The following is a 14,027-nucleotide window of genomic DNA, read 5'->3' as shown; positions in this document are numbered from 1 at the left end:
AGTAAAGATCACTGACACCTTCCTCAAGATTCACCAGAAAATTCAGGAAGTTTCTAGTTGCAATATAATGTCACTCCCTGTTAAGGGCCTATGGCCACTGTGTCACTGTGACCTAAGAAACACACTCAGTTGCTCTTGGTAATCCCTCACTTCAATATGGAAGCAGTTTCCAGAGCTGAAAAATCAAGAGTGGACAAAGGAGCAGTTTTCTTTACTCTGCTATTAAAGCTTAAAATTGAAACAACCTTGATGTGGAAGAGGAGCCAGTGTGAAGTCAATGCTTCGTGCACAAGTACTGCTTTTCCTCAATCCCTGATGCTGTCAGGTCCCATCATAGCACTGGACCCTTCCTCCTATGAGGTTGGACTAGGGCACACGAAGAGTTGGGAAGAAGCCTTGAAAACTGTTGGGTCTCTCCCTGAAGCCAGGCAATATTACAGCTTTGGAAGAAGTACATGGGAATGCTCAAATCAACAGATGCAACCAGGATAGATTAAACGGGGAAGAAGGCTGTAGCCTTTCTGTAGGAAAAAAACCTAGGAGCTTCTTTAAGACTCAAAACCAAGATGAAGGTATGTGGTGAGTCCAAAGTGGTGCTGTCTCATTGCTCTTTGCTTATTTCCTCTCCATAACAGCATTTCCAGAGAGTGTCAAATGTTAAATGTGTAAAACTCACTTCTCTGTCCTTGAGGTTTGCTTTGTGAAATGTAAATGCTCCTGTTCCACTGAAATGATGCGGGTTTCCATTCCCTGCAGTACACGTTGCTTTTAATGCTGAGGAAATAACTCATTGCTTCTATTAAACACTCTGCATCTTTCCTGATCCTTTTTATTCCAAGCGTGTTTTCTTCTAATGCAACAAAGCAAGTGAGTGTGAAGTTTATAGCAAACATCTCTTGTCTTCTCTGAGGGAGAACATCATGTCCACACCATATCTAATTAAAGATTAGTGTCTTTTCACTTGGCTGTAGATGACCAAAGGATTTTCTTCAGATTTTCTGAATGAGCACAAACACACATAGTGTTACACTGAGGAATATTTCAGTAAGGGAGATACAGGTTTAGCACAAAAGGGGCACCTTAGTTTTACTGTGGTATTACTACAAGTTTGCTGAAATGTATGGGAAGAGAATAATGAGGAAAACAATCTAGTAATTAGCAAGTGCTGGGACATTGAAAGTCTCATCTCTCTCTCAAATGCAGGGTTTGAATACAACTAGACTAACTGCTAAACTGATGGACAAGGGCACTAATCTATTTTGTTTTCCTTGAGCTTCCATATGTAGATAAGTTCATTTTTACAGATTAAGCAAATTTGGTGCATTAATTATTGCTGATAATGGAGGCTGCCAATCTTGTTTCTTCTTAAACAAGATTTGTGCTAAGCAAGTGCTGTGAAACTTTCCATCCCTCGGGGTTTCCTTCACTCCAAGCACACATATTTCCTCTCTTTGTTTCTGTTCCCCTGATAGATTGCATTCTCCAAAACTATGTTGCAAGGTAATGAATCTCTGTTTTCAGTAACATACATGAGCATTTCCCAAGGTTAGTTCATTGTTGTTACTGAGTTTTTTCCTAAAGTCATTTTTACCTAGAAGACCTTTAATTTCTTAGTGTTGCACCTTCATCAGCTATAAATAAAGTAAGTTTGCTGAGCCTGATGAAACTGTGCAGATAAACAGCAGGTAACGGTGACACATTTTCCCACACCCCCAATGCAGTCAGAAAGCTGGCGCTTTCCCCTCCACCACTGGATATATGGAATCTTTATCAAAAGAATGTGAAATTGGAAAGACTGGCTATACCTCCGAGAAAAATAATTTTACATCCCCCAAAGCAGCAGCAGCACCACACAGGAGCTGGTGCCTTGGCATTGTGCTGATGCACAAACCATGCCTGAAACACCTATGGGGCCACATGTTGTGATATGTCATAGCAGTGAGGTGATATCTACTCCCATGCCATTGTCAGCCTGTAGTAAATTCTGTGCTCACAGGAAAGATGAGATCAGATCTGCAGATACCTTATGTAGTTATGCACTTCATATATTTGAGCTCTGTGTGTGATACAGTGGATTTGAATGGAACGTTAGGATTCCGACTGTCAGTTTACTCCCAGCATTGAAAACCTAGTTGTCCAGCTGCCCATGTGTAAATGAATACATTTTATTCTGTAGCTGAGAAAGGTCACTCTATTAGCAGCTCAGAAAAGGAAGTAGAGAGCAATGTGTCCTATAGCTCCTGAGCACTGCTTGTTTCTTTCAAGCTCAACCAGCACAGATCTTTTCCTGGTGTACATTACTGAAATAGACAAAGCTCTTCAGAGAAAAAGAACTTTTCCTGGAGCAACAACACACTGTTTATTTGCCAGAGAAGTCTCTGACAAAATGGATGGACTTTTAGCAAAAAAAAAAAGAGTTCACGAAGAACACAGCTTGTGATATTTCTAAATAATACAAATACAGCACTGCCCAGAGTCTCGTGAGATCTTTAATTCCCTAGCAGCTTTGCTAAGTGTGGTGATGAGTTTCGGACAAGATAATTAACACAGCTCCATAGACTTTCAAACTGCACATCATTATCTAATGCTCCAAGTCCAAGAGCATGCATGTCTTCCATCAGGACTGTTCTGAGATGTCACAGAATCATGGAGTCACTTAGGTTGGAAAAGAACTTTAAGATGGAGCCCAACCATTAAGGCAGCAATGCAAAATCCATCACTAAACCAACTGCAACATCCACATGCCTTTTAAATCCCTGGAGGGGTGGTGATTCCACCACTTCGCTGGGCAGTCTGTTCCCAATGCTTGTCTACCTGTTCAGTGAAGAAATTTTTCCTAATATCCAAGCTAAATTTCTCCTGGTGCAACTTGAGGCCATTTCCTCTTGTCCTGTCTCATTGCTTAGGAGAAGAGACCAACCCACACCTGCCTCTAACCTTGTTTCAGGTATTTGGAGACAGCAATAAGGTCCCCTGATAGTTTTGCTGGAACTTTAGTTGCAGTGAGCAGTGGAAGCAGCACTGAACTCTTGGAGACAGCTCCCAGAGCCCCTGCTGAGGATAAGGCATCTGCATTAATTCAGTTTAGTTAGAAACAGTTATATCTGAGGAACTGATACAAACCAGAAGTTTCAACTCAGTCATTTGGATGAAGTGGCAGCTTGAAAATTAGATGGATGAAGACAGTGAGGAGAAGAGGGACCTAAGCTGAATTTTGTCATTCTACCTTGCAGTTTGCCACGCCAGCAACGAGTGTCCCTGAAAATGCAGACTAAATCTTCCTTTTGGGTTATGCTCCTTCAAATCTCTGCTGTCTCTCCTCCTTATCCTCTCTTCTATCCTTTCTCTGTCCCATACTTCATGCTGACTTTCTAGCACTCTTAGTACCTAAAATTATTTCTTTTTAACTACATTAAGAATCATTTTGAGTTGAAGTCAGACAAACAACAACGACCTTTACTTACTGTGCTAAGCTTTCCTAGATACTTACAGAGATGTTGATTATTTTGTCAAACAGCAACACCTGTGGTCCAACAAAATCAAACACAAAGTACTGTGGGAAAAGAGGACAGCAGATCAGAATCATCCTTGTGCAGGTAGCCAGGGCTGTCAGCTGCATGATTCAGCATTCTGTATTACGGCACAGAGCCTCAGTGAGATGCTTGGGGTGCTGGGGGGCAGTGGTGGACAATGAAAAACTCTTTCCTTTCCCCTGACATGTTTCTGCCATGGCCCAGACTTGTTTTCTACACTACTCCTTGCATGGCTGCACAATACTTGCTTCACAAATGCCCATGAGCCTCAGTGTGAATCAGAAGGCATTGTCAAAAGGGACAGGATGCACAAGGAAATGTAAAGGACCTAGTGGCTTTGGGGGTTGTTTTGGCCTTGTTTGTCACCAATTGGAACAAACATATGTCAAGAAAAGGCTAAAACCATGAAATAGTAGAAAAGGGAGTGGAGGTGGTGGGGGTGCAGTGCAGACAGAGCTCCCAAAAGGATGATTTGAAAAACTGCAGCAGCAGTGGTGGAGAGGGTGGGGAACAGGTGGGACAAAAGAAAAAGAGCAAATGGATCTAAACCCAAGGGAGCTATTGCTGGCGCTTTGTCCCTGGAGAGACCTCCCTGCTCACATGTGGAAGTGCTGCAAATTTAATTCATCCCCTTATGAGCTACCAAATGGCAGAGTTGACCCAGAGTCACTGAAGAAAGTGTCTTCTTTAAGAGAAAGCATCTACCTCATTGTAGAAAGGGGCATTTGTGCCTTCCTTTACTGTAGTTTGCTTCTTCTCATCACCTATCTCGATGATCACCACAGGATCGATGTTCTCACCCACCAGCTGCCTGGCCTCGATGATGGTGATGGCAATCTGTGGGGCACAAGGACACCAAGAACACTCCTGGGCTCAGGTGCAGCCCGCCTGGGGAATTCACAGGCACATAAGGGCTGTCACCCCCTGCTCACCTGGTAGTTCTGGGATTTCATCTCCTCTTCATGAATTCTGGTCACCAGCTTTGCCCTGTTTAAATGACAAAAGAAGTCATTAGACATCTCTAGGCAAGGGCTGGTACTTGGACACACACTGGAAAGACTTCTCAACAGTAAACCAGTATTATTTATGGCAGACAGCTTTGTTGTGAACTGTTAGGCTTGATTTCATCAGCAAAGACCATCTCTGTCTTTCTCATATACTTTTTGATAGGGAAATGTTTTGCATCCACGCAAACCAGTGCAGCTACCTATCATGTAAGGCAATGATTTCACTACTTGATCCCATCAAATATTCCCATTCCTCCCTGGACTGCATTCCTCCCCTGTATGAAAAACACAACTACACAAGCTCTTCGCTATAGAGATTGCTGTTCCCTTTGGCTCATTATCTTTAGCAGAGTTCCTTAGCACAGTTGAGGCACTCTCAGGATCCATTTCAATCTCTTCCTGCACTGGATAGCATCTGGTGATACCACTGAGCTGACAAGTGCATTCCACTCTGTCATGTGGGAGAGCAGGAGTGGAGAGATCACTGCTGTCAGCAAATGGATTTTCTGACAGACATTTTGTTCTAGGATAATGCCCTTCCTGGGCAGGGTGGAAAAGACGTTTAGGGGGGTGTTAGGTAAGATACATGAAGGAACACCTTTTCCTGTTTGGGCTTAAGGATCCAAAAGCACTGGACAAGGCATCGTTGTTCATTAGGTCTTCCTCTACTTCTTCTTGTTTTCCAAGAGCTTTGTGGAGAAAATTTGCACCTCTATCATGATCACCTGATAAAGAAAACAAAGAAGTAAACCCCACATCTGATTTCTAGTAACAAAAATCTCACTTGGAGCAGAGCAGTGAATTTATCATCATGAACTGAGCATTTTATTTATCTGGGTGTCACAGTTAGAGATACTCTCATGGTCTGTATCGAGCAGCATTGATTATGGCAGCAGCTCCCCTCCTGTGCAAAATCATTTTCCATATCTATGTGGCTGTAGCCACTCTCCACACCCCATGTGCACCCATGACAGGCACATGCACGCTCCTGAGTAAAGCTGCCAGCTTTATTGAGCCAGCCCATCCAGCCATCAGAGCCTATGAAGGTTGTGTACTTAAGGTTTCTGAAAGAAGCAGAACTTCTGGAGGAATTGCACACTTGTAATAGATTATCTACCTGTAAAGTAGAAAAAAAAGCCCTCAAAAATGTGCCGTCTCTCTATGGTAAGAGGCAGGCTGACATTTTTTGTTTACCAAATAGAGCAGTATGAACTCACAGAATCTGAACGTGGACTTAATGAAACAGCTAACGCAAACAGAACTAGCTCTCTGTTTATTTGGGAATGATAAGGAGTTTGCTGCCTGATTTATCAATGCTAAGCCTTAAGACACAATTCAAATGAGTTCACATGAAATCAGACCTAATATAACCCCCCACCACCTGCTCTTCCCTGTTGCAATATTGATTTATGAGGCCTTACCCAATGCATCTTTGTTTGCAATAGTCAGCCCTTTCTCGCCTTTTTTCTTCTTCTTCAGCTTCATGCCAGCAAACAGCCCCTTTCTGAAAAATTAAAGAAAATTGATCAGTGCCGTATCTCCAAACCTTTTTCTGTACTGGACTCTAATTTAACTCAAGGAGTTGTTAAGAGGGAGTTTTGATTCCCAAGCAAGATCGTTATATTCTGAATTTCCTTTTATCGACAGCAAACGAGAGAAAGCTCTGACTTTTTGCTTCATCTGATTTAGTTTCTTTTTAAAGTTTGGCCATGTACAGGCAAACATAATGTGACAAGAGCCAAAACTTCTGTTCAAACCAAGACAGCAAGATGCAAAGAAAGGAAATCAAAGATAAATTTCCAATCTACCAACTTCCCACACATGTAGTTCATTCCTTATGCCTGTGACAAAACCAGAGATAAAAGGCAGATTACAGGATCCAGATCAAAAGCAGTTTTCCACTGAATTAAGACAAAGCCATTTGTGTAAATTCCTTGGTGATGACACCCAATGTATCAGTGGCACATACACCACATAATTTAGGTAGTTCTCACTCCCCTTCAGCAGCAAAGCAATGAACAAGTCTGGACAAGGGTTTCTCCTCAAGCTATATTAGAGAGATGCTTCTGCCTAACATCAGTTCTTCCAAGAAAATAAATATGCCATGTTTCAGAGGGAGAAACAATCTGTGCTGCTTGCAAATTTTGTGCTATTAACTCTACCGACAAACAAACCAGGTAGTGAGAGTCAAGCACAGAGGATTTAGTATAATAGCAGCATTTTTCAGGTTCTTTGTTGGTCACAAGCATGCAGTGACAAACATTCAGCACATTTCTTTTCCCCCCTGTCATTAGAGGATTTGTTTGCCTAAATTACTGTAGGTATAAAAATTTACCTGGAGAAGCACACAGCCCAACTAGCCAAAACAAGCAGGCATCTAAAAGCTGAGTAAACCTGATAGCAACCAGTGCTCAAACATCTGAAATCATTGGCAAACTCGAGCTGTGGAGGAAAAGATACTGCAAACTGGAAAGGGAAGTTGGTAATGTTTAAAGGTTGTATTCAGAGCAAGCAAATTAAGTTTATTGGCCAGCCCAAGTGGAATGTCAGCAATGTAGGGTACAATAGCAGAAAATGGACAACTTCTGTCTGTCAAAGAATGCTAAAATCTGATCAGTATGAGTGCAAATGTAGTACCCAGACATAAACATGCTTCAAGCAAAGCAAGAGTCAGACTGTGACTGGAGGAAATAATCATTAATAAAGCCTGATGCGTTAACTGGGCTGTCTTCCATTATTCTTATGTTTACATAACCCTTGAAACTGCTTAAAGACAGAACTGCAGAAGGTGCCACAGGGTGACAGAAAGAGAACTAGCCAAGCTTTGGATAACTACATGGTGTCAAGCGCAAAATCCATCTTTGAAGTAAACCAGATTTCAGTTTCAGGTTTTTAGTCTGCCAGGGGTTTGGGCACAAAAAGGCATCAGGCTGCACCTGAGCTCTCCTGCACCCCTGACCCCAGAGGTTACCTTAACGAAGGCAAACATGCAGAGGAGTGCTCCTTGACAGTGCCAGAGAGGCAGCAAGCACAGGTCACTTGCAAGGCTCAGCTACAGGAAAGAAGAGTGTGGGTTTGTTTACCAAGAGAGCAGGGCTGCGTTCTCTGTATATGGGATTTGCCAGAGACAATCTTCTCTGTAAGGGTCTAAACTAAGTAAATGAAGTCTTCAGGGAACTGAATGAATCAATCCTTCACAACAGGCTCCATCACTTTGATATGTAAGCTGCTTGTCAGCCAGTGTCAGTGTGCACACTCTAATAGTGTGCACATGGGTAACATCCACACTGCTTAATAAAACCAGTTAGGCTTCTTTAAAATGTTCTGTGGCGACTCTTCTTGTGGTAGACAGTTTGTTCTCATGGAAGGAATAAAAAAAAGTAACTTTTCTCCAAATTTCCACAAAATGTTTTTCACTGAAGCTTTAACATAAATTCAATCAGCTGCTGAAAACCTGAAAATTATTCCATCCCCTCTTCCCCAAGATGGCACAAATTTTAACAAGAGAAAGTTTCAGCCTTCTATGCAGTTATACCAGATTTGATAACGACCCCAGAGTTATCCATACCCATCTATATCCCTAAGCCAGGCATAAAACTGTGTTCCACCTCTAGGTAAACCCCAAAGATACCATGAGGAAATGTCTCCTGTGTTCTCCCAGGACCTCCTGGCTATCAGCAAGGCACAAACACGGGAAATCAGGAGAGACTTGTGGTGCAGAAAAACTCATTCACCTGTCATGGACCTGTGGGGAGGTTGGAGGTTGTCAGTGTTGTGGTATTACTTACAAACATCAGTGAAGATTTAACCCCCATACGCTACATGATGCACAAATAGAGTGTTTGCTCCTTCTTGGATCCTACAAGTTAATTTGAGATACAATAAAGCAATTTTGTGTCCAAAGAGAAGGCAGATGAAAGAATTCTTATGGGCTACCAAGAGGTTTCCTGTTTTAAGTGCTTTGATTAGAAGCAATTAAAAATCAGCCATCTCAGCTAATCAAGAACATTTCTTAGTTCAAAGAGGACTGAGAGTCCCAGTTGCTTTCACATGGGGATTGTTAAAAAATCTGAAGTTAGGAGAACTTTTTCTTTTCTGCATACGCACAGTACAATGCAGACCTTAGTTTATGACTGTGATTCACTGAGGTTTCTCTGATATAAATAGTAAATAAGAGTGGAACATCAACCATACCCCAGCATTTGACTATACTCAGACCATGGTGAATTTGCACCAGAACTCTGTAAATACAAGGGTTCATTTCCTGTTATCAGTGCCACAGGGCCACTGGGCCTCTGATTTAATTTTCATACCTCAAAAGAAAGACTCTGAAATTTTGTTCTCCTCTTGTCAAGGTTCCTCCCTGGCAGCTTCCAGCTTTCAAAAAATTGCTTTCGTGCCTTTCTTTTCATTTAAGCTGTTCCATCATCACAGAGGCTTCGTGAGCACTTCCTGCACAGCATAATGTTCTCTCAGATATCCAATAATTGCAATTTGCAGTCTAATTTAGAGGAAAGTTGGCAAAAAACATTGAGTTCAGAGCTGTCAGCATGAGAGTTCAAGTGACCTTATTAATACTGAACCTCAGAGTTCCTCCACATTGTTTATTACTATTATATATATAGTATTTTCTGCCAGCAAAATCTTTTCAGAAGTCTGTGTGCTTGGAGAGTTGATGTAAGAGGAGATTGGCTTCTTGCTGTGGGAATGGTTACACACCATCCAGAGACAAACAGGAACTCCTAGGCTGCAGGCTACCTACCCCACTCTAGGCACTCACTGTAGGATGGCAGAGAACACTTCTCCCTTGCTTACAAAGTCAGAAGAATAAACTGAGCCATCTAAACACAGGCATGTGCAGCTCGAGGAGGAACCTTCTGTCCTCTTCTACAGAGTTCCCTCTCCCTGCAGTTTTCCAGCACTTGTTCAAGCAAAACCCAGGCTTGGGCTTAGCATGCATTAGACCAAGATACTTGTCAAGGTCCATTTTTGTAGTCTTGAGATGCCCTTCCCTTGCGCTGGTGTGTGAGCTGCACCCGTGGTGGGCACAGAGGAATGAAACCAGGGAGTGAGATTTGGAAACACAGAGGACAGAAGCAGATACAAAGCCTGTTTTATCCAGTATGTCTCCTGAGACCATCCAGTTCTGACATGGACAAGGCTGAGTGAGCTGCCAACGTGCTCCTGGCAGCAGAAAATCCTTATTGGAGCAGCTGCCCTGCTTTTTCCCCCAAGTCCCTTACTCCCTGGAAACAGCAATCTCAGTAAACCTTTTGGAACCAAAAATGATTTAGTTCAGGGATGATCAAAGGTTTGTGCAGCTCAGCTCTGAGCCAGCTCCAGTGCTTCAGGATTGTAAGCCATGGGTATGGTGACTGCCTTGGCTAAGGAAGTATTAGAAACTGAAGAAAGAGGAAAAACAGCCTTCCTACACACGAATGTAAATTTTGTTAGGTGGGTTTGTATCTTTGGATTTTGTTATTTGCATTTTGTAAGATGTCTTGGTGGGGTTTTTATTCAGCTCCTTAAAATTCCACTTCTTTCAACATAACTTCATTTACAAAAGAGTTTTTCAGTAGATTAAACAGTACTGCACTAGGTGAATAATTATCTAGACACAATTAGTTCTAATTTCCATGAAATAAACACAAGCAACAAGAACCTAATTCTCTAGGTTATAAAGATGTTTCTTCTTTTCAAATGGAAAAAAAAATTTGACACGTAAGAATGAGTCTTGGCTCATTTTATCACTTCCACAATATGTACTAGTCAAAGAAATTGAAAGGAAAAGTAAATTATCTCATAACTTAAACCCCTTTTTCCAAAGAATAAAATATAATTAAAATACAAAGATAGGGCTTCAAAATGAAAAGTCTTACCAATCTAAAAGAGTCACATAAGCACAGGTGGTTAATTCAGAGCCATTTTTTATAAAGATAGTATGTCATTTGTGATAATAAATGAAGTCCCAGAGAAGAAATTTATTGCACTACATTTAATTATCAAAGAGGGCTGAATAAAATAAATTCTATGATCTTGGGCACATGGAAAGCAAGAAAATCTTAATAAGTGGTTACTGAGGTACTCATTTCACGCCTTCCTTTCTCAGGATTATAGAAGTTCAGGGAAAGACTTAGCCTGTTTATTCATTTAATTTACTCTGTTTCCCAGTGGAGGGTTGCTTCATTCAGTATACTGCCAGATCCTTCATCCTGCTTCTGTAAAGAACCTCCCTTTATCCCCATATGCATTATTTCTGCTGTGGTTCTTTCAAAGCTTGGAGCTCTTACGAGCTGCCTTAACCTGTTTACATTTTTCCTGATTTCTCCCGCTTCTGCTGTTTTGACAGGTCCAAGGATTTGCAATAGGGAAGCTTCAGCTCTTCAAGAAGGTGAATACAGAATCTTGTATGACAAGCTGCAATTTAAAAAATAGCTGTGGCACACACACAGGTTATGAATCTTGGGGTTTTTCATATCTATGTGACATTGGGACTTTACCTGTCTTGTCTCCACTATTAATATCTCATCAATTAGAAAACAAAATTGCAAGCTGACAATACAGTGGTCAGGATTAGTTACACACTGGCTCTGTGCATTCAAGAACAGGCTGTAAAACAGCTACTCAGGAGAAATTCTGCTGTCTTCGAGGATAATTCTGTGTAAAACTTCAGTTTCTTACACTGCAGCAGTCAAAACCTGAAATCAGCCATTAGAAAGCATAAGAAATGAGATAAAAATATGTCAGGGAACATCTTGTGCCACTAAATTACTGCATTTTGGCTACAATTTGCTGCTTTGTCTTCCCCTCTCAAAAGGAGCCCAAAACTCAGCAAAGCAAAGAAAACACTGTGAAGTGTGATCAAAAGAAGGTCCTGGCAGAGTCTATTCAGCCTGGGAAAGAGACGATAGCCTGTTTTTCAGGAGGTGCGGTGAGGTAAAAATAATGAAGCATGTCTGAGAAGTGTTGAACTGGCCACCAAACACTAGAAGATGGTCCTGGAGTCATCCCTGGTGGTCTCTGAAGTCAGCAGCTCAGTGTGCAGCATCATTTAAGAACACCACACCTTACTGGATGTTGTCAGGATGGATGTTAGAAAGAAAGGAGCGAGTGTCATTTTGCCTCTAAAGCACTGGTGAACCTACACAAGGTCATTACACAGGATCACAGAATAAATCAGGTTAACATCTCACATTCTGTGTGCAGCTTTAGTCTCCACATCTCAAATAAGGCAACAGGGTTAGAGAAGGCACAGAAAAAGGGTGGGAAAAGTTAGTTTAAGACAGACTGAAACAGTTGTAACTGTTCCTTTGGAGAGGAGATGACTGAGTGGGAATAGGATGAAATTTTATAAATTCAAACTGACAAATAGCATGAAAGCAGAACTGCTTGTTACTCAGCATAATTCACAGCACTAGAATAAGGATGCACTTGATGAAACAAGACTGAAAATACTAAAAGGACCTGACAGGGATGTATCCATTAACGCTTGTGATAAAAATGTTCTGGATGCTAAGTAGAATGGACCACAGAAAGTGCCCAGGCTCATGTGCTCTCCCTGAATATCCCATCCTTTTGCCACTGCTGGAGAAAAGCACAGTGCCAGATGAATACAGGATCTGACCTCACAGGATATTTCTCCTGTTCTGGTCATTGCCTGATCATAAATACCAAATCTGTGCATGGCTGGGTCACCTGGCAGTCATGCTGGATTTGAATCAGGTATGGGTTCATGATCATGTTTCTGTCTGAATGATCAAAGCACACAGCACAAGTTTTTGCCAAAATTATACTTAAACCAGCATAAAGCCTGATAGTGAAAAACACTGGAAGTGGAACACACTTGAACAGGAAGCTGAATTCATCCCCAGCTAGCACAGCCTCATGTGACCACTATGTTTTTGAGAGGTACCTGGATTTACTGTATTGTTTAACCACACCTGAAGTGGTCTTTGGAAGCGAGCTATAAAATAATGAGTGACATGGAAAGATGGAGAGAAAGGGAGTGTCTCAGTTTCACTCTCCAGACCACAAAACCACAGCGCTCAATGACATTATCAGGCAGCAAGTTTAAAACAAATGAGGGTGTGAACAAATGAGGTGTTCTTCAGTGAGACACATAAATCATAAGATGCATTGCAAGGAAGGTCGTTGAGTTAGAGAATTCAAAGATATTTTGGACATATTAATGGAGTTTGTGGACAGACAGTCTGATATCCATTCGGCTCATAAATTTAAGTGCATGGAATTGCTGAGGGCCTTGCTCATACCTATTTCACAAACTGCATTTCCAATTATCCACCTTTGGCCCCTCTTGGGAAGCACAAACTGCTTTGACACAGTTGCTTCCGTGTTTTTCAGCATTTTAATATAAAAAAATTGTTTCTCTAGATGCAGAAGAAGAAATATCAGGCATACTGATACAAACTCTGAACAAGCTGTAATTTGAACTTTTGCATTGTGCACAGCTCTGCCTCAAACAATCCAAAACTCCAAACTCCGAGAAGGTTTCAGAAACAGCAGCACCAGAGCACAGAATCTCTGCAAACACTGGCCATTTACCCTGGTACACACAGCCTGTCCCTTCTGAAGAAAACCAATGACTTTTTATTGACAAATTTAGCATCCTTATGCATCATGAGTCATGACAGCAAGGAAGCCACATCCTGAACAGATGCAAATTAGTGGTCATATTCAACAACTTTTCTCATGTCAATGCACAAGAGCTGGGTAACAGATCTACTAAACACTAACATATGCCTACAAAACAAAGAATGCAGTTGTTACATGCAGGGAGGTAATTTCTTTTGTTCCTGTGCCTCTTAGAGCTCTTTCCTCCCTGTACAGGGATCCTGAGCTATCTATCTGCTGAACTCTGAAGGACTTTCCATGGCTTTGTGCAGTTAGAAATTATTAGACAGCACAAAACATTATAGACTAGATCTGTATCAGAAATAATAATCACACCTCTAGGAACAGTTAAAACAAGCATTAAAGGACTTGTTGATTTTCTTTTCCTTCAAGAAAAAAATCTTTATATATAGTTAGCTGAATTTATTCAAACCGTGGGGGAATTTCCTGAGGGTATGAGACATACCTGTGGGCCTGAGGTGCTGCTGTTGAGGGCTCCATCCTGCTGTTTATCTTTCAGTCTCTACCTTTTACATTGTGAACAGGGTCTACAAACTTACAGAACCATTTACATTGGAAAAGACCTCTAAGATCATCAAGTCCAACCATTAACCTGAGACTGCCAAGTTCACCACTAAACCATGTCCCTGAGTGCCACCTCTACACGTCTTTTAAATACCTCCAGAGACGGTGACTCAGCCACTTTCCTGGGCAAGCCTGTTTCATTGGTTGATAACCCTTTCAGTGAAGAAAGTTTTTGCAATATCCAATCTAAAACCTCCGCTGGCCATATTTGAGGCCATTTTTACATTGTTCTTAACCTTGTCTGATGGGAGATGGCCTTTAAAGAGGACAG

At 41.5% G+C, this 14,027-nt stretch overlaps 1 protein-coding gene across 1 annotated transcript in view; it reads right to left on the bottom strand.

Annotated features, from left to right (window-relative positions):
• Nucleotides 1–13,672, bottom strand: part of FER1L6 (fer-1 like family member 6) — a 66,728-nt gene extending 53,056 nt beyond the window's left edge. Inside the window, exons 1-6 of the mRNA XM_039550254.1 lie at nucleotides 13,638–13,672; nucleotides 5,962–6,044; nucleotides 5,139–5,265; nucleotides 4,466–4,520; nucleotides 4,239–4,370; nucleotides 3,491–3,553 (exon numbers count right to left, since the gene is read on the bottom strand). Of these exons, the coding sequence (XP_039406188.1) occupies nucleotides 3,491–3,553; nucleotides 4,239–4,370; nucleotides 4,466–4,520; nucleotides 5,139–5,265; nucleotides 5,962–6,044; nucleotides 13,638–13,672 (495 nt within the window). The remainder of the gene's footprint in view (nucleotides 1–3,490; nucleotides 3,554–4,238; nucleotides 4,371–4,465; nucleotides 4,521–5,138; nucleotides 5,266–5,961; nucleotides 6,045–13,637) is intronic.
• Between the last annotated feature and the right edge of the window lie 355 nt (nucleotides 13,673–14,027).

Source organism: Corvus cornix, chromosome 2 (assembly GCF_000738735.6).
Source record: "Corvus cornix cornix isolate S_Up_H32 chromosome 2, ASM73873v5, whole genome shotgun sequence".
Lineage (NCBI taxonomy): Eukaryota > Metazoa > Chordata > Aves > Passeriformes > Corvidae > Corvus > Corvus cornix.
This window is presented reverse-complemented; position numbering and strand designations above follow the sequence as displayed.